Source organism: Mus musculus, chromosome 4 (assembly GCF_000001635.26).
Source record: "Mus musculus strain C57BL/6J chromosome 4, GRCm38.p6 C57BL/6J".
Lineage (NCBI taxonomy): Eukaryota > Metazoa > Chordata > Mammalia > Rodentia > Muridae > Mus > Mus musculus.
This window is the reverse complement of record NC_000070.6, coordinates 151,158,481-151,180,723: the sequence shown is the minus strand read 5'-3', so window position 1 is coordinate 151,180,723 and position 22,243 is coordinate 151,158,481. Positions and strand designations below refer to the sequence as shown.

Sequence of the window (22,243 nt, the reverse complement as noted above, 5' to 3'; positions counted from 1 at the left end):
TCCTGCAGGGTGAACTGGGTTCATCTTGTGTGGCTCCCTCGCTTTGAGAAGCAGCCCTTTCTGGTGATCTGATCTCTACGTGCAGAAGTTTGCCTTCTGAAGAGAGATTGAATCTCTACTTCAATAGAGAGCCTCATTCAACATTAAAGTGTTCCTGGGCCAGTTTACTTACTCAGCAAATATTTACTCAGCCTGACTCTGGGCCCTATGCCAAGCCAGATGCGGGGAACAAGAAAGTCAGTCGTAAGACCACAGTGATGGGAACTGGCTTTTATCAGTCCCTTTTGGGCCACAGGAACAGACCTCCAGGTGACCTCCTCCTCTCCCTCCTCCATTCCCTCCTCCTCTCCCTCCTCCTCTCCTTCCTCCTCTTCTTTCTCCCCCTCCTCCTCCCCCTCCTCCTCCTCTCCCTCCTCCTTTCCCTCCTCCTTCTCCCCCTCTTCCTCCCCCTCCTTCTCCCCCTATTTCTCCTCCTCCTCCTCCTTTTTTGGTTTATTGAAATAAAGTCTTACATGGTAGCTTAACCTGACCTGAAACTCACAGCAGCCCCCCTGTTTGAGCCTTTCAAATGCATTGCAAGCATATACCACATGTGGGAATTTTAATATAATTTGGAGACTTCATTTTGGGGGGTTGGGAGCGTTGTTTCTTAGCCCGTGTTCTTTCTTTTCCTGGCTGTATCGCTGCATGCTCACCAGGCACCTGTGTCTGCCTTACTGTCTCCATCCCTGATCCCTGGTCCTGAAACCCTTCCCTTCCTCTTGGGTGTGTCTCCCCGCAGGTGGCTTCTCTGTCATTGCACAGGCAGCATCAGTTCCTCTCCTCACAGCCCCCTCTGAGAGCCCTGGAAGAGCTGTGCCCTGTCACCCTCCACCCTGTTAACCCGTCATCTTGTGCTTGCTTCTAGAGCCTCACAGAGACTCTACAATCACCTTCTTCATTAAATATTTATAGTTTGTCTCTGGCAGCAGAAGCTATGTCTTGTCCAGAGTAGATTCCAAACCTAGGCCAACCCCGACACATCTGTTGGAGAGTGAGTGACTGGCCTCTGAGGTAAGCAGAGGAGGAGAGTCCCTAGGTGGCCTGGTATCCCAGGGCAGCCTCTAGAACCCCCTCTGACCTTGCAAGTTCACTGACAGGAAAGCCAGAGATGGAAATCTTCAGGAGCTACATCCTCAATTTTAGACAGCAGGGAAGTGCATATAAGCATATCTCTTTCTCTCTCTCTCTCTCTCTCTCTCTCTCTCTCTTTTGCCATGTGACAGAATTAGACTAAAAGCACCCTCTTTCAACTTTGGCTCTTAGGGTTCCCTTTCCCAGAAGCTCCCCCAAGGAGCTGCCAGCTCAGTGTCCCTCCAACCACACGATTCATTGCCACCCCTCAGTATCTAGTGTCTCTTAACGGCTCCATGGCAACCATGCTTCAAGAATGCCAGCCAGTGTTTTTGCCAAAGGGACTCTACCCCTACACAAAATAGAACCTTCTGAGTGAAATTTAAACACAGTATCTGAACGGCACTGTTCAGGATTTCTTCACACTTCACAAATGCTTTCTTTGCAAACATGGGTGTCCCAGTTACCCTGGGCGAGTGCCAAGGCCCTCAGCCCAGCGTGTTCTCTCAGCTTCCAGGCAGCCGTGGTGAGACTTGAAAACAAACAGTATGCGAGAGCTGTGGTTCTCTAACCAAGGAGGCTGAGCACTCATGTGTGTGCGTGTGTGTGTGTGTGCATATGTGCATGTATGTGTACATGTGTGTGCATGTGTGAGTGTATGCATGGGTATGTGAATGTGCATGTGTGTATGTGCATGTGTGTGTGCATGTGCACTTGTGTACATGCATGTGTGTGTACATGCATGCATGTATGAATGTATGTCTGTGTGTGTGTTTGTGTCCACTTAGAAATGGACAACAGAACTCTGTGAAGAGATTCCTAGGACCCTGGAAAGAGTACCACAAGCCACGGTTTCTTATAAAGAAGAGAACAGAGACAGTGTATGAGAGACCAGAGCAAAGCGTCTTGCTGTGCTCCCACAGGGAAAGCAATTCTAGAGGACCCTGCTGGAGAAGTTTCCAGAGAGAGAAAGAGAGTGATCAGTGGGTGTCCAGTATCTAAGCCATTCACTGGGTCACTGGGTCACTGGGACACTGTGGGTCACTCGGACACTGGGACACTGTGGGTCACTCACTGCAAAAGCAATGCCCAACACCAGCACAGAGCCTCCCAGTCATGGGTTCATGCTAAACAGACAAGACATCCATTCACCAGCCTCAAGGGCCAGTGTGTTTCACCAGCCAGTCATTCAACTGCTCATTGCCTACAGTTGGGTGAAGTTTTCCTCTGGCTTAGATCCTGATCTTGGGAAGCCTTGGTTTAGAGGGAGGTATGTGGGCTCCAGCCCACAGATGAGGGAGATGAGTCTGGACTACCCTAGACTTTGCGTGTGAGGTCTTAGGAGAACAACATTCTCTTTGGTTGGAAGAGAAGGAAAACTGCAAGGATGGTGGAGCTGATATTTCATGAGTAGGTGGGATGCGGTGAAATTCTAGACACTGAGGCAGAGTGGGAAGGGCAGCTGACAAGCAGGCTGAGGGCTGTACAGAATGTGTCTGGTAACTGCGTGATCTGTGAACCATGGAGACATTTGGTGCCAGAAGTAGGGTTGTGTTCATAGGAAACAAGGGGTTACAGGGATATCAGCACCAGAACTGAGACTGAGAAGGTGGCTCGCAGTCAGGTGGGGCCAGGACGCAGAGACAAGGCAGGGAGCCCAGGCTGCGTAAATGGCCACAGTAACAGGGATACCATTCCTTCTCCATTATTGTTCCTCAGGCAACTTTGCCAATATTAGGGGCAACAGCATCTAGAACCAGAGCTACCTAGTAGCTTTGAGACTCTGTGCCGCCCCCTCTCAGTCTTTCAGAGCAATGTCCAAGAGATGCTTGGAGCAAACTGGAGGCAGCCAGTTCTTTGGAATGGAGGAGCTCCTAGCAGGCTACACACACCTCCCCATCTTTGTCCTCAGAGCCCATAGGAGAAATGACATTTTGAAGCAGTGCTGGGACTTGGGAACTCACCTTGTTGCTGCCTGAAGTGTTGGCACCAGCCACTACCTTTAGGAGACAGCAGTGAAGACAGATGGCCCCTCCCTCTCCTTCTTCTCCGCCTCTTACCTCAGAACCATAGATTGAACCCAAGGCCTCCTGTACACCAGGCAAGCATTCCGCAATTGAACTACATCCCAAACCGCTTATATTTTTATTTTCTGACAGCATCTTCCTCGGCCTTGAACTTTCAATCCTCCTGCTGCCACCTTGGCAGCTGGGATTACAGGCCTGCCCCACCATTCCCCCGTGTCTTGATCCAGGATTACAGGCATGCCCCGTCCCCTCCCCGTGTCTTGATCCTTGCTGGTATTCACCACATGAAACCCCATGGGTGAGGGAAGAGGAGGAACAAGCTGGCACTCCCTGCGGGGGCTCTGAAGCAGGGGTGCCCATGCAGCATCCCGGCAGAGGGCGTGGCTCCCGCTTTGCCTGTGTCATTAGTTTTGCAGCTGTGATTACCCGAGGAGGCTTATGGGTTATCAGTGAGCTACAGAAGCCACGGGAGAAAGGATGAAGAGAATGAGGGGCTTAAAAAGGGAAATAACAAAAAGAAGAACCATGTTTTCTAATCTGAACCCTGCCCTGTAGTGGCTTTGTTAACTCCAGTCACACTTTCAGGACATGAACTGTTAAGGGCCACAATAACTTCCATGATGATACTTCACCTTCACATTTTAAATAAAAAAATAAAATAAAATAAAAAACAACCCAATTTCCCCATAAGCCCCTCTAAAACCACTGCTGGGATCTCACTATTATGGTTGCTGGAGCATAAAAATCCTATAACTTCTCCTGGTCTGGGCAACCTGCCTGCTTGTCAGCCAGGGGAGAATTGGGGTTAGTGTCTTTAACAGGACCTTACAGAGGCATCCTCCCAGAGCAGGGGGAGGTGACCCAAGCCCCAGCCTCATGGAATCCCCTGCTTAAAACCCCTTCCCCTCCTTTTCTGCCAACTGGAGACTCTGCACAGAAGGCAGGGACTCTGACTAACTAAATCCAGGTCTCCTTTCCAGCCCAGAAGGAGCTCCCACCCAGAGACTTGTTAGGAAGATCAAGACCATAAAAAGCAGACACTGCCCAGGGAGCCAGACCTGCATTGGATGTCACGGGGCAACGTGGACCCCCCCACACCCTCTCCTGGTTGGGTTTTGCTAGCTGAAGTGGAGGATAAGTCGGCCTGCATGATCCCTGCTTCCGCTTCATCAGCCTGTTTACAGGGGGAGAAGCAAGAGCCATGTGCTTGCCAAGGTCCCTGCCATCTTCCATGCACCCGTTAAACTGCACAGAGCACCCAGGCAAAGCGGTGACCAGCAATCACCAGAGAAGCGCTTGAAAGACCGGGGCTCCCTCACCATCCAGGTGAGACATGAACCTTGTGGCCCCAGAGAATCCCACACAGTCAGGTGGTGTGTGGCAGGTGAGGCCCAGGAAGGACGCCCGAGTTCACAGAGGCTGATGAACTCGTTCCTGAGAAAATGTCCCTTTGTCTTGGGAGCTAGCCAAGAATCTTCCCTGAGATTGTGTTTGCAATTGGTAAGGAATGGTTCCCAGTTACTACTTTGAAAGCCCTGCAATTCCTTGTGGTTATCTCATACCTTGAGATGACCATGCCTCCTCCTCAGTGTTTGGGGGAAAAAAAAAAAAAAAACGTATAAAGTGGCTCATGTGAGCATCTGTCTTCACACATTAACTCCCAAGTAGGTAGAGTCGGAATCAGTTTGTTATTCCAACTAGTGGTTCTATAAGAAGGTAGGAGACTTTGTAGCGATATTTTGAGACATTGACACTGTTTTGAGAGCGAGGCCTGGGCTATCCCAAGCCCCAGTTTGAAAGGCTAGGGCTTGTTCCAATACTGTTTCCTGTTACCCTGGCAACACCGCACCTGGCTTTTTAAGCATCAGTCTATTTTATTTTATGTGAGAGCATTTTGCCCACAGGCATGTTTGTGTGCCAGGTGCATGACCGGTGCCTGTGAAAGTCAGGAGATGGCATCGAACCTCTGGAACTGGAATTACAAGTGGTCACAAGCCACCATGTGGGTGCTAAGAACTGAGCCTATGTCTTCCTCAAGAGCAGCCAACAATCTTTACCGCTGAGCCATCTCTCCAGCCCCATGGCTTTTTGCAAAAACATGGGCTTTGGGGCTTGAACTCAAGTCCTTAAGCTTCAATGGCAATCGCTTAGCTGACTGACTCATCTCTCCCTTATATAGGTAAGAATACCAAGGTGCTGGGACATGACTGACCATAGCTACCAGGTCTTGGAACCCACATTCAAACCAACTCCACCATCTGGGACATACATCTTTAGCTTCCTGCAGATCTGGACTTAGAGGGTGGGGCTCAGGAAAGATCAATGGTGATTTGCTCTTTGGGGTCCCTGAGTGTCCAGAGACTCTAGTCCATAGTCAGGCCTCCTGGGAGTGTTGCGAGATGTAACAGAGCCAATTCCTGTGACGTGCTTACCACCCTGCCCCGGGAGCTCTCTGGTCCAGATAACCCATACTTCAGAATAGTCCCGGTGATGGTGGAGACAGTTGCCCACCCTCCACACAGGCAGAGTGGTACAGAGAGAGAGCTCCACAGCTGCAATAGAGGGCTCACCTGATCTGACTCGTGTGAAGGAGTGTATACGGGCTCAAATTTCTGAACAATCTTAAGGTGTATTAGCCTCGGGTATGTCTGGATCCAGAGACTCCATCAATGGCACGGAGGCTGTGTCAGAGAGCTTCTTAGATTCCACGTGCTGGTAAGATGGTTCCAGAACTCAGCCTTCATCATTTCCTTCCCAGATGACCAGTCATCCCACCCCTCCTGCCTAGACCCACACCAGTTCCAGCAGCCACCTGAGGCCAGGGAATGCGAGTCACTGGGGTTCTCCAGCTCCGGCCTCACCTCTGAGGGTAATTCGTTCACTCCTCCCCAGCCATTCTTGCCTTGCCACAGGGACCCATCTCCCAAATTAAATCCAGCTAGAAAAATCATCTCGGTGGCCCCAGCCAAAGTCCAAGGACCTGGTGGCTACCGGTGGGCTTTAAAGTCCTGGTCCTAAACCAGTTTCAGTGGACTCATGGCAGGCTCAACCTGACCAGTTGAGGCACATATAACACCCTGGATTATGTGAGGGACAGGAGGTGGTTTCCCTAGAGAAAACCTTTATACTGCTACACACAGGACACGACGTGCCCCAGTCAGGTCCCCCTCTGCTTCCCATGAGCCCTGTGTTCCTGAATGGTTCAACTGATAACACTCAGTGCCGTGAGACAGTGGTTTCTTCCATGGGTATGACAGGGACCTGATGATCGTGACACCACCACTTGGCCATGGTTCTGATCCCAGAAGGGAGAGATGGAGATGTGGGAAGTTAAGGGAAGTTAAGGGCAAGTGCAATAGCAAATGGGGCTTCTTTGAGGTCAGTGAGGTCATGTGACCCATGGGTTTCAGAGACCTGCCTACCCGACTGCCTTGCCCTCAGACTCTGCTTGGTCAGCATGCCATACCCTGAGAAAGATACCCTGTAGGACTTCAGAAGGCTGAGAATTCTTATCCCTGAACTTGCCGGAGGTATTCTCACAGTGATCTCCAATAAATCGAAGCTTGGTTCCAGGTGAGAATGGGAGGCAAATAGGAGACAAACCAGCAATTCGATCAAAGCCAGACTCCACCAATCATGGGGCACGCACCACCTGTGTCCCTGGCAGGCACCTGGCAAGGGAAACATGAATGAGCAGACACTGAACACTGGCTGGTGCTTCCAGCCTACATTCCTCCCCACTGGTAACACAGAGCATCATGGTGCCTCCTTGGGTTGGGCTCCAGAGGAAGAAAGCCCAGAGATCCTGCTCTCCCAACACTTCTTAGGGGACTAATGATATTTATGGCCCACAGTTCCCTTACTACAGTGAGTCCTGTGCCCCTTCTTTGCCTGTTTGGGCTATAACTCCGAGGTACAGGGACACCTTTAATCTTAGCACCGGGATCGTGGGGGCAACACATCATATCTCATCTCCTTTTGATCCCACAAAAAGAAAGTGAGAATCACTTCTCTCTTTGTGTCTGAATAGGGGAAGTCTTAGCTCTGTTTTCTGGGGTCTGCGCTCACCTCTGCAGGGGAATCCACTCACCTTGGCGCCCTTCAGTGTTTCTGTCTGAGACTTGGCACCATCTCATCTCTCCTGCCTGTGCCCCTGCTGGTCAGCAACCTTTGGCCAGTGTGAACCCCTGAGGTCCTCTGGCCTTCCATGGGCAAGTCAGCCCACTCTCCCAGACACTGCCTTCACTCACCTTACCTATCTGTCACTATTCTGCCCAGCAAAACTAACCACACACTGCTTCAGTAAATGAAATAGTTCAGTATCATTGTAACACAGAGATATGATTGGACAGCTCTTCCCCAGATCACCAGAGATTTTAAACAAGCCGTAGCCTGATCAAGCTCTCATCTGTCCATCTGGACTCTAGACAGCCAGGGCTAGCTGTGTCACAGGAAGTTCTCCCAGCAGCATACTTTTGGAATATTTTGGCCTCCTGGGGGTTTGGTAAAAGTTTCTAGAACTTTCTGGGGGAAATCCACGAAGGCAGAACCTTCCAGCACTTCTTTATGCCCGTACAGTTTGTCTGTTCTGGAACAGAGACAAAGTGCCCTTGGGGTGCCCAGGGTGTAACAGGACCTACACAGACCCGGTGCCCCACATTTCTGTGCCTCTCCTCCATTACCTTCCAACCAGGGAGTCAGAGTCAGCCAGCCCCTCAGCCGGAGTGGATCCCGGAACCCCACACCAGGTGGGAATTGTTTAACAAGATTCCCGTGACTGGAAAATTCTGGTAATTGTGTAATAACAACAGCAACAGCGCTCAGCAATTACCCAGGGTTTTCATCTTCAGGCCACTTTACCCACATTAACTAATTAAGTCTCCCGGCCTCCCTCGAAAGCAGGAAGGACTGCCGGCTCAGCTCCTGCCAATGCATGCGTTCATGTAATGATGTCAGCCCTGAGACAGGGTTGGCACTCCCTGGGCAGCTGGCTTCTGCCCCAAGAAGCACCTCCCAACCTCTTACTGGTCACCCACCAAGCTCCCCTAACCCTGTTGGGCTGTACAGGAAGCCTGTTCCTCAGGTTACAATGATAGTCCTGGGCTCAGTATATGATGAGACCTGATTCCCAGGAAGGAGAGTTGATCACTGAGCCCTGCTGTTCCCAAGTGCACTAGACCTGCTCCTTCAGGTCCTTCTCTCTCCCTCCTTTTCAATCTATGCACACAACACACACACACACACACACACACACACACTGCTAAGTCACAGGCACTCAAACCTATTCATGTTCCCTTGTAGCTGCCTGACACAGAGCACATTGTGACCTATGACCCCACCTGACACAGAGCACATTCTGACCTATGACCCCGCCTGACACAGAGCACATTCTGACCTATGACCCCGCCTGACACAGAGCACATTCTGACCTATGACCCCGCCTGACACAGAGCACATTGTGACCTATGACCCCGTCTGACACAGAGCACATTGTGACCTATGACCCCGCCTGACACAGAGCACATTCTGACCTATGACCCCGCCTGACACAGAGCACATTCTGACCTATGACCCCGCCTGACACAGAGCACATTCTGACCTATGACCCCGCCTGACACAGACTGCATTCTGACCTATGACCCCGCCTGACACAGAGCACATTCTGACCTATGACCCCGCCTGACACAGAGCACATTCTGACCTATGACCCTGCCTGACACAGAGCACATTCTGACCTATGACCCCGCCTGACACAGACTGCATTCTGACCTATGACCCTGCCTGACACAGATCCCATTCTGACCTCTGAAGGCACTTGGCGTAGATGCAGGCATGTCTGAGGCCTTGCCCTGCCCTGAACTCTAAATCCAGCCCCTGGAGCCCAGGACCCAGCTGGGCCTCCTGAATCTGATTTTGCTCTTGACCTATGACTGTAACAGGGCTGTACAGTCCTGGGCACGGGACTTGGAGCACAGCCTCCTCACTCACCATCCGTTGAGTCTCCAGGAGCCCTAGCAGAGTGAAGGAGAGGAAATGGAGCATTTATCTGGGGCGGGCTGGGAATCTCCATCCTCAGACACACTCTCTGCCCTGTGCGTGGGATAGCAGTCACTCAGCACTTTGGTGCTTAGAGGGACTAAAAACCAGGCACCCTGAGGCTTGAAGATAAGGCTGGCACAGAGCTGTCTTCAGAAGCCGTCTCTGAAAACAGAGGCTTCTCTATCTATGGGGGGAGCCCACAGGATAGTCCTATACCCAGCAGCTACCCAGAGAGGGCCATAGAATGTGCCAATTATATGTACTACAGCATAAGAGGATCCCTTCTGGTCTGCGACAGGGAAGCCTGTGTCTTCCAGCAACTGGCAGACCCTGGGGGAACCTAAGCAACAAGTGCTATGTCCCTGGCCCTCCTCAGAATGTGGATGGAGTTCTAGGAGTTTCTTCTGTCCCTGTGGTCTGCTGAAATCTGTCCTGAAGTGAGCAGGCCTCTGTGGGGGACATGGGGGCTGGAGCACCCTGCTGGTTGCTCTGAGAGACAGCTTGCTTTTTGTTGGTATCCATCAGCCCCTCCCTCCTCCATTCCATTACTCCAAGCAGGGAGGACAGCCAGCCGGCTGCCAGGAGCAGCTACAGCAAGAGCTTCCGTCTACCATACATCCGGGTGACACCCCAGCCCCGAGCCGCCTGCCGCAGTCACTTATCCATTCCCTAGTAAATCTTGTCCTTCCTTCTGCCAACTCCACACTCTCGTTTTACGGGCTCCCGTCCTGGTTGTTTATTAAGCACACAGGTCCAGAAAGCTGCGCCTCTTCAGATCGGGCGCACGGGGTCGTCTAGCTCTGCATAAATGGCGCTAATATGACAGATGTGATCGCAGAACAGGCTCTTGGCACAAACGATGCTGATTTACTCGCTCCATCCCCTCCCCGCAGCCTCTGCCTCTCGGGTTCTCCCCTCCAGCCCCCCACTGCAAGCAGGGAGGTGTGCAGCGCTATCCCAGGCTGTTATGACTTTGGAGGTGTGCGGCTCTATCACAGGCTATTATGACCTTCTGGGTAATGTATACATTGCACTATTACATGCTATTATGACTTTCTGGGTAATGTATACATTTTCACTACCACGCAACCCTCTCTCCTTCATTTTTCATGAGAACTGGCATGAGATTAATGACCGAGCCTCAGAAGGAGCGGAGCGCCACGCCACTCTGATTTATTGACCACTTAGCGTTGATGAAGCTGCAAACAAGAGTCAAACAGATGTTGCAGCTGCATTTTTCTTTATCAAAACCAACCGCGTTTTGCATTTTTAACCGCTTCTTATAATACCGCTGTCTCTCTTGCTCTACACAAAGGGTGCTGGCTCTGACTCTCCTTTCCCACAGAGGCAGGAGAGATGTGCACAGGGAGTGAGATCCTACAAGGCACCCAGTTCATAATGGAAGTGGCCAAATGGGGGACCCATGCCTCTTGCTCTTGGCAACTTGAGTCTCTTGGTCTCTGAGGACTAGCTCACTCCCACACCCATAATTGACACAGGACCTGTCAGACACCCTGGGTGAGCCCAGCGTGGAGGCTCCACACAAATCGCAACTCCTTCTTAGCTCCATGGTTACCTGTGACTGAGCACTGCACACTTCTGATAAGCTGTGGCCCAGGCCTTCGGTGTGAGAGCCGGTGGCAGCGAGGAGACCGTTTCTCTCCTTCCTGGTGTGGTGAAGGCTGTTGACCTGGTCTCCCTGTTCTGATCTCTGGGGAGATCAGTGACGTGGCAGCCTCTGAACTCTGCCCTTCCTCTCTCAGAAACAGAGAAGGCTGGTTGTAGGTACTCACTTCATGGGTAACTGAGGGCCCTCAAAGGGCTAAGAAGTTTGGCGCCCCTTCAAGTATCTGCTCAACCCATGGCTGTCCCCCAGCTTGAGTGCCCCTCTCCTCTCCTTTGCTCTTTCACTCTGTGACACCTTTCCACAAGCCTGGCCTGAGGTCCATCTCTCCAGGCCAAGGTTTTGCTATGAGCTGACTGAGTCTAGACCTCCCTTGCTAGGCCTTTGCAAGGGCGTCTGGCATTTCCCAACCTGTCGAGGATCTAACAAAGAAAGAAACAAGTCGGCCAGTCCCTTCCAGCTCCCTGGACAGATGCCCCTAGCCAGCTGCAGTCATGACAGGGCATACATAGCTAGAGGTATTGGCACAGCTTCTTCATGTTAACACGAGTCACAAGAGTTGCCGGTGAGCACCTGCCACCCCCTTGCACTGTTGGCATTGGCCGTGGGCACCACACAGTTCCAAGAGGGTGGATCTGTGGACACTTCTTTGTTCAAAGCAGTTTTATTTCCATTTTCTCCGATCCCCCCCCCCTTAGCCCACACAGCCCCCGTCTGTCAGCTTTCTAAATAAGAGGAGGGGCAGCTCTGGCCACAGCAAGGGCCATGAGAGGCCTGCGGAAGAGGGGGTCATGGAGATCAACCAATCCAGAAGGCAGACAGCATCTGCTGGGTGGGCTCCATCTGGGGAATCAGGCATACGTGACAAGGGGCTCGGGGAGTCAGGCAGCGGAGGGAGGCAGCAGCTCTGGGAGTGGGTGTCGGGCCTCCTCCTCCGGGACCTGCTTGCTTTAGCTTTTGCCTTTCCTGGTATTTGTCAATTGCACATAACTTCTTGCTTAGGTAGGGGTGAGGCCCTGCACCCACTCCCACTTCTTCATGCTAAGATTTTGTCTGGTTTGAACTTGTGGGTTCATAAGTGTACCATCCCAGCTTCTGGATGAAGTTGTCTCATGGTCACCCTCTACCTCCAACTCTTTCGATCCTCCCGCCTTCTCTTCCATGTAATCCCTGAGCCTCGAGGGGAGGGGCTGGACAAAGACATCCTATCTAGGGCCGAGTGCTCTGAAGATTAGGGCTTTGTTGAGGTACGGGGTACATAGGCGAATGGGGGGATGAGCAGCGTTTTGGGGAGTGTGAGACAAGAGGTCGCTGGAGAGAAATATGCTTGCCGCAGCACCGGAAGAGTATGTACATCGTCCATCCTCAGGCCCAGAGAGCCATCATGATGTTATTGGATCACACCTGCTCGGGTGAGAAGAATGGTTTGAGGAACGAGGAAGAGAGGAAGAGAGGAGACCCAAGAGAAGGGCTTCCCTCCAACACCCGCACCATTAGGAGGTTTGGACTCCAGGCACTTGGGCTGAGAGGAAGGGTCCGGCTGGCTTTAAGGAAAGCTGGCAGAGTTGACAGTTATGCAGTGGGAGTACTGAGGCAAGGGTAGCTGCTCTTTCAGATGAGGGGAGGGCAGAGCGGCGCTGTCCTTCATTGAGTGTAGCCTGGGCAGAGCCAGGTGTGGCAGCTGTGCTTGGCCGCACAACACAGAGCCAGGAGTATCTCCGAGGCTGTGCATAAGAGGGCCGGCTTGCAGGCTTAACAGGCAAATGGGCTGCAGTGAGCAGCGTCAGGCTGGAGAGGGGCCTAGGGACACTTGGGAGCTTCAAGTTGGTGGCAAAATAAGGTCAATAGGGAGGGAAGAGAGAGCTAAAGACACAGTGCTGTACCCCCACCCACCGCAAAGAGTCTGTGACCTGTGAAAATGGGGGCAGGTGTGGGCTGCCAGTGGAATCAGGGATGTCCCCACAGGCGACCTGTATGCTAAACTGTGACACTGCTCATTTTCTCAGGAAGGACTTCAGGCTTTGTGTGGGCTTGTTTGGGTTTTGGTGGCCACTGAGAATACCCAGGGCTTTGGGCCATCCATACAGTGCTTGGTATCTTCCAGAGACCTGGCAAGGTTCCCACCAGGATGCTCTAGGGTGAGAGATGAGTCCTGCTTCCAGTTGTAGTTGAGATGCCATGAGTACCAAGAGGCGAGAAAGGAAGCTCCAGCCTGTGGCTCCTTCCAGAAGACTAGGGAACCCCTCACGCTGCCTCGACCTTGGCCTTGCCACCATCGTTCCAAGCCAGCCCGCAGGGACCCTCCCATGCTGACATTTAAAGCCCCCACCAGAACGCTAGCACATTTGGGGCTCAGCTTCAAAGTCATGTCCACTTCAAAGAACAGCCTCTGGCTTCACAGAAATAAATCCCAGAACTGTCCCTCAGCCCCAGCCACATCACCACTGGGGAGAGCAGTGGGTTGCTGTGATATTGAGGTGAGCAGTCCATGAAATCGATGTGTTGGAACACCAAACCCAATACATTGTTCTGCCAAGAGCACCCCATAAAGCCTATGGCTAATGAGCAAAACCACGATGTTGCCAGGAAGAGATGTGTGCGCCCACATTTTAAAAACACTGCAAATATTCTGGGCTTTAAGTTGACCCGAGCTGGGAAGTAGGAATATGACACTGTCCTAAGGATCCCCAGTACTGGCTCCCATGGGTGGAGTCTGGGACCGAGCCTTGCCTGCCTCTCCCTCTTCCAAACCCAAGCCAGACTCCTTGGACAGCAGGGGCTGGGCTTCCTGTTACTTCATCAAAGCAGTGCAGAAAGGCAGGCTGACAAGCCCCTGTGGCAGGCATGTGCTCCTGTCAGGGAGCTGATCTAGAACCCTCAAGTCGGTGGTAAATGATGAGAGTCCAGCCGCTCCTGGTTCTGGGACCTTATGAAGTAGAGTGTGGATACAGCTCAGAAGGGAAAGCCAGACCTGGTGGTGGATACAGTGACTCCTGCCTGTGATTCAGCCCTTAGGAGGTTGAGGCAAAAAGGATGCTGTGACTCTGGGGCCAATACAGTCTATATAGTGAGCCAACCTGGGCTATAGTGTGAGATGCAAGATAGAGGGATGGTAGATAGATAGATAGATAGATAGATAGATAGATAGATAGATAATAGAATGATAGATAATAGATATACTGATAGATGACAGATAAATTGATAGATGACAGATAAATTGATAGATGACAGATAGATAGATAGATAGATAGATAGATAGATAGATAGATAGATAGATAGAAAGATAGAAAATTAGCTTTACTTGTCAGTGTCCACATTCAAAAACCCTCCCTGCCCCTTGTGGACCCTGATGTCAGCAGACCTCAAACTTCAAGGGGAAGAGTCAGAGTCATAATTTGACCTGTTTTCATTCCTACAAACTTAAAGTGACTGCATTATTGCTAGGGCATTATAATATCCCAGGGCCTTGTCCTGAAGAGATCCACATTCAGACATGAAGCCATCCAATCGATTGATCAGTTATCAGTCCATCAAATCACCATGCCTTGGAAAACAGAGTTGAGAAACCAGGAAAGTCCTTCTTGAGAAAGAGGGTCTCCCATACATGTCGTGAGTGACAACAGGTGGACGCTGGCTGTACAGAGGATAGCAGGCGAATCTCGAGAAACCATCCAGTACCATGCAGGAGCGTCAAGCTGCAGGTTTGGGTCCACAGGTTTCACAAGCCTGTATCTCCCGTGGGTCCTGCACAGGCTGCCTCGGCTCGGTGAGGCTGTGGGGACGGAGGGAAGCCACAGCTTTTCATCTCCCAGGCATTGGGCATTCCAGCTCCCTCCTGCAGGGCCACGCTCCCTCCAGGGATGGGATCAGAGGAAGCCCCAGGTGGCCTGCTGGTCCCTGCTGCCTTTTGATCCAGGCTCTTATCTTTTCTCTTCATGCTCAGCAGCAGGTCCAGCTGCCAGACCAGGCCCAGGACCCAGCAAGAACCTTCAGTCAAATCCTGGCTTCAGGGAGAGCAGAACTCAGGGCTACGAGTCTGAGAGTCAGTCATCTACATCCCTTCCATTTGGTGGGCGTGGCAGATCCACACAGCCCACCCACCTGTCGGGCATATTGCAAGAATAAAGGGAAATGAAGAGTAGGGAAGCAGTCGGGCAGAGCGGAAAGCGGCCACCAGCTGTCTTGGCAGGACGTGAATCTGAAGTCAGAGCCCTGGCATCCAGCCCAGGCGGGTCTCTCGCCAGGAACAGAGCTCTGGGCAAGCAACTCACAGAGTCTCCCTCTCCAGAGGGAGGGAGCCCTGCCCTGGCCTGCCTGCCTCCCTGGCTCTCGTGGACACCAAATGAAATAATAGTGTGAAAATACTCAAAAAAGACCAGGTCGGCCCACAGTGGCAGGGATTATCTTATTATTAAGGAGCATCATTTCCACAATCCAGAAAAGCTGCCATTAACGAGAAGCCTCCTGTTCATGTTGATTTAATTTCCTGGTTAACTGAGCGTTGGCAAGAGGAAAAAAAAAAAGCCCACATTTCAACCCTTATTGGAAATCTTTTTAAATTATGCCAGTTTGCTTTCTTACTCTGGTCATGGTATAGTCTTGAGTCTTTATTTATTAATGGGCAGATTGATTCATATTTTCATTTATTACTCTGGCCCTGACTGTAACCAAAACAGCAACCTCAGATTCAACCTCCCTCTGCCGGGGAGCTTGTCCACTCCCAGGGCTCAAGTTTGGGGCAAACTGGGGATGCTAGCCAGCAGAGCAAATACAGTGAGGGCCTACCTACCATGTGGCCTTTCCGGAGTTTTCTTCAGTGTTTTGATAATTCCTTAGAAAGCTGAAAGAGAGTGACTTAGGAAATACTTTCTGGTCAGGACAGAGGGCTAAGCAAGTTTTCCCGGGAACATTCGTGAAGATGTGTGATGTGTGATGGTCAGATGGCTACTGTTGGTTTGTTTGCTTGTTTGCTTGCTTGTGACATGGTTTTATATAGCCCAGGCTGGCCTTGAACTTGCTATATAGACGGCTGTATATATGACCTTGAACTTGCTCCTGCCCTTCACCTCCCAGTACCGACATAGATATGCAAACCCATGCCTGACTCGCGGTCGCCGTGGTTGTTGTTCTTTGTCGGGCATGGTGTGACTGAGTAAACTTCAAGAATTGGGGAGACCACCCAAAGGCTTGGGGAATCATTGCAACAAAACTGTCAGAAGCCCTAGGGTGTCGCCATCAGAGCTACTGGTGGCAGAATGTGGTGGCTGTGCACCTGGATTGAATCTGGAGGAGGAAAGGCTAGCCATTTCATCTGGAAACAAATGTCCTTGATGCCTTTGGGCTAACAGCCTTCCCATTCTTAAGCTCTAAAGCAGACTGGAAGAAGCTGTCTGAGGTTCCTGGTGACAGCTGTCTGCTGGGTGAGGCACTGTGACATGTGCTGTGGCTGTTTATGCCAGGGAAGGTGCCAGGCTGCAAGCAGAGGCTGGTACTGGAGAAGTGGGTGGGAAACCCTGGTAGCTACTTTTCTCTTGAGAGCCCATATCAGTGACTTCAGTGACTGTGACCAGGATATGTTCCTTAAGCAGCAGGGGTGAGAAATGAGAGGTCTTAAGCTCACAGGACACAAAGTTCCATTTTGCAATTAAGGTCCTTGACTTCAAGCTTGTCAGCCACTGTGTATGTATATCTGTGGTTTGCATCGGGGGATTTGCCTCTGAGGGCCCTGGATAAAGCCAGAAGCCTTTCCCATTGTCATTGTCCCAGTGAAGGCAGGAGCCTAACGGCCCATGGTGGCTACAGGCCCAGGAAGGCGCTGGCATCCTACAGTGCCTAGCATGGTCTCAAATGCTATCACCTGGATCCAGCATAGAGCTAGGGCCACTGAGGCAGTGTGGGGATGATGTCCACCTGCTGTGACCTCATGTTGCCAGTCTCTGCTCTCCCCACAGAACCCCGACATCGTCCTGGTGCACTACCTGAATGTGCCGGCCATTGAGGACTGCGGCAAGCCCTGTGGGCCCATCCTCTGCTCCATCAACACCGACAAGAAGGAGTGGGCTAAGTGGACGAAGGAGGAACTCATCGGGCAGCTGAAGCCCATGTGTGAGTACCTCCCTGTGCCCTCAGCCAGCACCGCCCAGGTGCGCCTTGGGGACTCCGCACGGATCCCCATTTCTCTCAGGCACGGTGACACTGTGAATTTAGCCTTAATGACATCCCCTCCGATGCCTGTGGTCACTTAAGCTTCTAAACCGTAACCAAGGCACAAACTCCCCAGACCCAGGGTGAGGTAGGTCGGTAGAGTACAGCTTTGTGAGGACCCAAACTCATCAGGACCTGAACTTGAATCCCTGGGGATTTATGTAACCAGCCGGACACAGTGGAGGTGGTGAGATTCAAGGTGGAGTCAAGGGCCCCAGAAAGCTCTCCAAACAGCTAGCCTAGCCCCCTTGATGTAGCTCCAGGCCAATGAGAGACCCTACCTCAAACACAAAGGCGGGGAAATTTCTGAGGTCTGCCATCCCAAGTTATCCTATGACCTCCACTCACACATACCCACCACCGACCTGCATTCCTCAGACTCGTACGACAGATGGAGGAGGTGAGGCTCAGACATGCAGACAGCATAAGTGGGGTAGAGAAAGAACTCATCAGGCATGTGACCCCACATGTAGGAGCAGGCTGAAAGACTGAGGAGATGGGACCAGGCAAGGAACAGGAAGAATGACTGCCTGTGCTAACCCCAGACACGGCAGCGGGCTGCTGGCCCTGGGCTGCCACAGTGCTCAGCCTGGGTGACAAAGGGCTTTCCGTAATTGAGTTGAGTCCATTTCATCGGCAAAGTGGAGCTTTCTGCAGCATCTGTCAGGTGCGAGTCACCAAGACAGATGGCCAAGGCTCCAGGGAGCCAAGGACCCTTGTTGCTGCAGGTACCACCATCCTTCCTGCCCCTACCAGCTAGGCTGGCTCACCCAGACTGAGAAAACCACGAGGCTTCCCAGTGCTTGCCAGAGCCCCACAGCACATGAGCATGCTGGTTGTCTTCTCAGACACCATCAGGACCTAGTAGAGCGGACCCGTAGGTCGCTCAGGAGCAGGACCATTCTGAGCTGGCCAGAGGGAAGCTACAGTATCCTTGCCTATGGGATACAAGCTGAAGCTAGGGGGAGCTGCCATGACCCACTTCTTCTGAAGGTCACTACATGCCCAGATCCTAGTATGTCATCAGCATAAACTCTAGAGGGGGTTACTAGGGACAACATGTATTGGATGAAGACCCAAAAGATCCGCCCTGGGGCTCGGCCTCAGGACAGAGCATCTCCTGGGTTGTCCTCCCGAGCTGCAGGTGCTGTCTCTGGTGCTGCAGGTGGCCCAGGGGCCTTCGGCGTTCAGGATTCATCCTCGACTGAAACCCCAACTGTGTCTGTACTGGCCTGAAGCCTCTGGTGCAACGCCCCTTTCTGCCAGTGGCAGGCAATGCCTCCACCTCTGCACCCATCCTGAGGCTTTGTGGCCATCATGCCTTGGGTTCCTCGATCTGGCCTCTCCTCTCTTCATTTCTTTCTCCTCACTTTGGTGCCTGGACTCAGTCTATACACAACCCCTCCCCTTGGCTTAGCTCATAGGCTCCAAAGCCCCCTAGTCGCCTCAAAGCTCTACTCCAGGGACCGCCAGACATAAACAAGCCCATCAGCATCATGCACAGGAACCTCACAGCCTTCGCCTAACTCCACAGAGCAAGGAGACACGGGAAGCCCTGACATGCAGTTACTGCTTGGAGTGGTATGGGGTGTGAGCACAAAGTGACTGCGCTGGCTTTTGTGCAGTGTCTGCAGGACCCTGGACAGCGGATCACAGCCTCCAGCATCCAGGCTCTGGGACATAAAGATGTCCAGATGTGCCTTCCCATCCCAGGTCCTAGTTCTTAGGTTTTCTGCTTCTAATTCAGGACCCAGGTGACCTCAAGAGATGCCCCCAAGCACAGACAGGGGTCCTACTCATCCTCTCATGGGCCTCCCCCCCACCCCCCGGGGCCCATTTGTCCTTTCTTATGCCTCTGATTAGCCTCAGCAGGGACTCTACCCAGAACACACTCTAATGCCACCTGGTTTAAGAGTAAACAGAGCCAGAGCTCAGGCTCAGGACACTAACCGTTGTGCTGGTTTTATGGCCACCGTGAAACTGGAATTCAGTTCTTGCTACTTGTCACTCACAGAAGCCAATGAGCAGAGGCTGGGATTAACATCTCGCTCTCTCCAGAAATCTAGCAATCTGAGAAGGCAGTGCATTAGCATCCAGAAACTCTGTCTTCTGTCTCATCGCCAGCCAGCAGGTTATATAAGGTCGGAGACAGAGGCAGACACTGATCCTTGGGCTCAGCCTCAGCCCTCTGGTCAGGTGGTCAGTCACGCCCCTGACACCTGTGATGTCTGTGTCCCCTGCCTTCTTGCTGGTACTTAGTTACCACTTCCAAATTAAAGGCCGTAGGGAGGACTCTTTACTTGGAAAAGTGGGAAGAGTCCAAGGGCTTCTGCCCCTGGTCCACACCCTCAGTATTCTGTCTAGGTATTGTTTGGCTCCAAAACCCATCTCCAGGTAGAAGGGAGCACATTAGCTTCCCCCCTCTGGAACGGTCATATTTGTCTTCTGGGTCACGGCAAGGAATTCATCCTGCTGCCTGCCATTGGCAAATTAGAGCCTGTTTGCAGATGAAAGGCTCTACCCAGGCCACCAGGAGCAGATGACTGGGTCCTGACACAAGTGCCAGAGACTGTCTGTGCCAGAAGGACACCAGGGACATGCTACAGGGAAAGCCATGTCTGCCAAGCCAACCCCTATGCCCTGCCTATGGCTTCCTCGTTAAATGCACACAGACAGTTTCTACCCAAAGCCATCAGTGTCCTGTCTCCTGACCCTTGCACAAGGGTGCCACCTCCAGGCTAGGCAAGAGTCTCAGGCTCCCAAACTCCGGGGACAAAGACTTAGTTTGGCTTCTGAGGTTTAACTGGGGGACGGGGAGGAATGAATGCTTGTTCAGAGCCTGCTGTGCATCAAGGAAGTTGACATAAAAACTACAAGGAGATCAAGTGGTTGGATCACTCGACGGTTGGTGTATGCCTGCCCTGGCCTCTGCTGTGCAGGCAGCCCTGCCTGGGGACCAGCACTTGGAAACACAGCCCCTCTAAGTGCCTAGCTGCTGGTTGGGCTTCCATAGCACACAGGTGCCAGCCAGCAGTATTCGGGGAAAGCACTGTTTGCTGAGAGCCAAGAAGCCATCAGACGGGTTCCAGAATCCAGCATAGTATGAAGGCTGGAGCCAAGCGCATTAGCTTCATAAATCACACTCCTTCAAAGGCTTCCCTGTTTGATGCCCTGATGTTTCCCGATCTCTCTGCCCATCAGAGTTGTCAGTGGCTTAATCGGAACATGACACTGATCGGTATCAGGCCTCTGTCCACACTCAGTCTCTGTCTCACCTGTCTCGAAGCAGGAGAGGGGCTCCCTGATTCTTTGGACAAAAGGGCCTTCCCTTCACCCGTAGTCTCAGGAGCACTCCTGGAAAGAGCAAACACAGAGGGAAAATTAAGATGTCTGACTGGATTCCCAACAGGTTTCCCAAGAGCCTCCCTGACTTTTGTAACCCCTCCTGGCCAAATAACAGTGGCTTAAGTCAAAAAAGAAATACATTTGGCTTCCACCTTTACGTCTTTCCAAAGTCCAGAATTGAGATGCCCGTCCCCTGTATCTGAAGCCAGCCCCTCAGGCTCCTCCCTGCCGGTGCTCTGCCATTTTCAGGATGCTGTTCACTTTCTACAGGTTAAAGATGGCCACTCCAGCCCTTGCCCATCACAACTGTATGCTGGCCAATGAAAGGAGAAAACTGGAGAGCAAGCCTCTTCCCTTTAAGGGCAGAGCCACAAAATAACACATCATTTCTACTCATGTGCCGCTGAGCAACATGTTGTCCCAGGCTCACCCCCACTTGGGGAGGACTCTGAGGCACTACAGCGTTTTGCTAGGCACGTTTTGAGAAATGACTTTCTCCCCCGGTGCAGTGTGCACGAGGACCCTGTGAGCTTCGTCTTTGCTGGCTTACAGTATGGCCAACTGCTCCTCTCAGGCCAATGTCTGGGCATGACTGCCTGGAGTTCTGTCTGGGGTGGGAGAGATGGACTTCATTTGCATACAGCCTGTCACATCCTGGAAGTCCTGGAACCTGCTCTCCTACAGCTGTCCCCGAGACTCAGCTTAGCTCCCAGCAAGCTTCACTAATAAGAGCAAAGTTTCTCCTCCCAGGCCAGCTGCAGAGGGATGCTTTCGAGTGGACGGCTGGTCGGCAAGCAAGGCTCTGGCTCTTGGTCCTTCTAGCTTGCTGGGAAATTTGTTCAGTGGCTCAAAGCCACCACCACCATGGCCCAAATCGGGCACTCTCAGCTTCTGTGACCCAACGGAGAGCTAGATAAAACTGGTTCCCATAGGGCACCCATGGCTTTCTGCCTTATCCCATTTCCTGGCTGCCCATTAGGAAAGAGTACCCCAGCCTCTTCCCAGCTAGCAGCCAGACTGATGCATCAAGGCTTTTAAGCTGTTCCTAGCCCTTCCCTGAGCACAATCCTGCCCAGCTGTCCCCACCTTAGGGCTTTATTTGGAGCACCCTGGATGGCCAGATGGCCCTGAAGAACAAGCAAGACCTGAGTTTCAGCAGGCCTCCACCACCCTCAGAAGGCTCCAGCCTTCAGCCAGCTCAGCCCAACTGTCTTCTGGGAACCCCACCATGTCACTCTAGGTCCATAGATGCCTATGGCAGGTGTCTTCAGCTACAAAATGAGGGCCAAGTCGGAAAGTTGCCTGGAAAGAGATCCTGGGCCTGGGACAGCAGCCACCTCATTCCCCCACTGCTCCTGCATTGTCCCACAATGTCATGCACACTTGCACATATAAATACCCACATGCACACAGCACCCTCGCCATCTTGGACACCCATAGACCAGGACACACACAAGAGCTCAGAATGGGGAAGGTTTGGTTTCCTGACCCTATGACTTCTGAAACTTTCTCCAAAGCAACCCAGACCCCTTGTCTATGACGAGTCAAGGCCAAGGGCATGTTGGTAACCTGCCAGACTAGGACGTACACATGAGAAGTGGCTCCGTGGCTCCATGGCTCCATGGCTCCATGATTTGGGTGACAGTGCCAGCAAGGGGATGCTGTGTAAAAGGATTTCCAGCAGAGGTCAGAGGCTGGATGTAAACTTGGCATCTCTGAGATGTGTGAAGGTAGCACCCCCTCTCCCAGACTTGGCCAGTACACCTGAGCTTTCTGAGTGGCCATGTCCTCTTTCCTGGAACGGGTGACAATGTTGTCTGTGTGGCCCTGAAATGACATCATAGATGTCAAATGACCCATGTAGTGGCTGTAGTTAGGAGGAAAAACCTGC

General features: G+C 52.1%; 1 protein-coding gene and 1 long non-coding RNA gene across 12 annotated transcripts in view; one reads left to right on the top strand and one right to left on the bottom strand.

Moving 5' to 3' along the window:
- The window catches only part of Camta1 (calmodulin binding transcription activator 1), an 802,246-nt gene that overhangs the window by 681,045 nt on the left and 98,958 nt on the right, over nt 1–22,243 (top strand). For all 11 annotated transcript variants that reach the window (NM_001081557.3, XM_030253021.1, XM_030253020.1 and 8 more), the window contains one exon: nt 16,755–16,908. In NM_001081557.3, the coding sequence (NP_001075026.1) occupies nt 16,755–16,908 (154 nt within the window). The remainder of the gene's footprint in view (nt 1–16,754; nt 16,909–22,243) is intronic.
- Nucleotides 1,646–22,130, bottom strand: Gm52711. Its single transcript, XR_003955319.1, has 3 exons — nt 21,941–22,130; nt 20,283–20,361; nt 1,646–6,811 (listed from the first exon to the last, which is right to left on the bottom strand). It is a non-coding gene; the product is annotated as a predicted gene, 52711 (long non-coding RNA).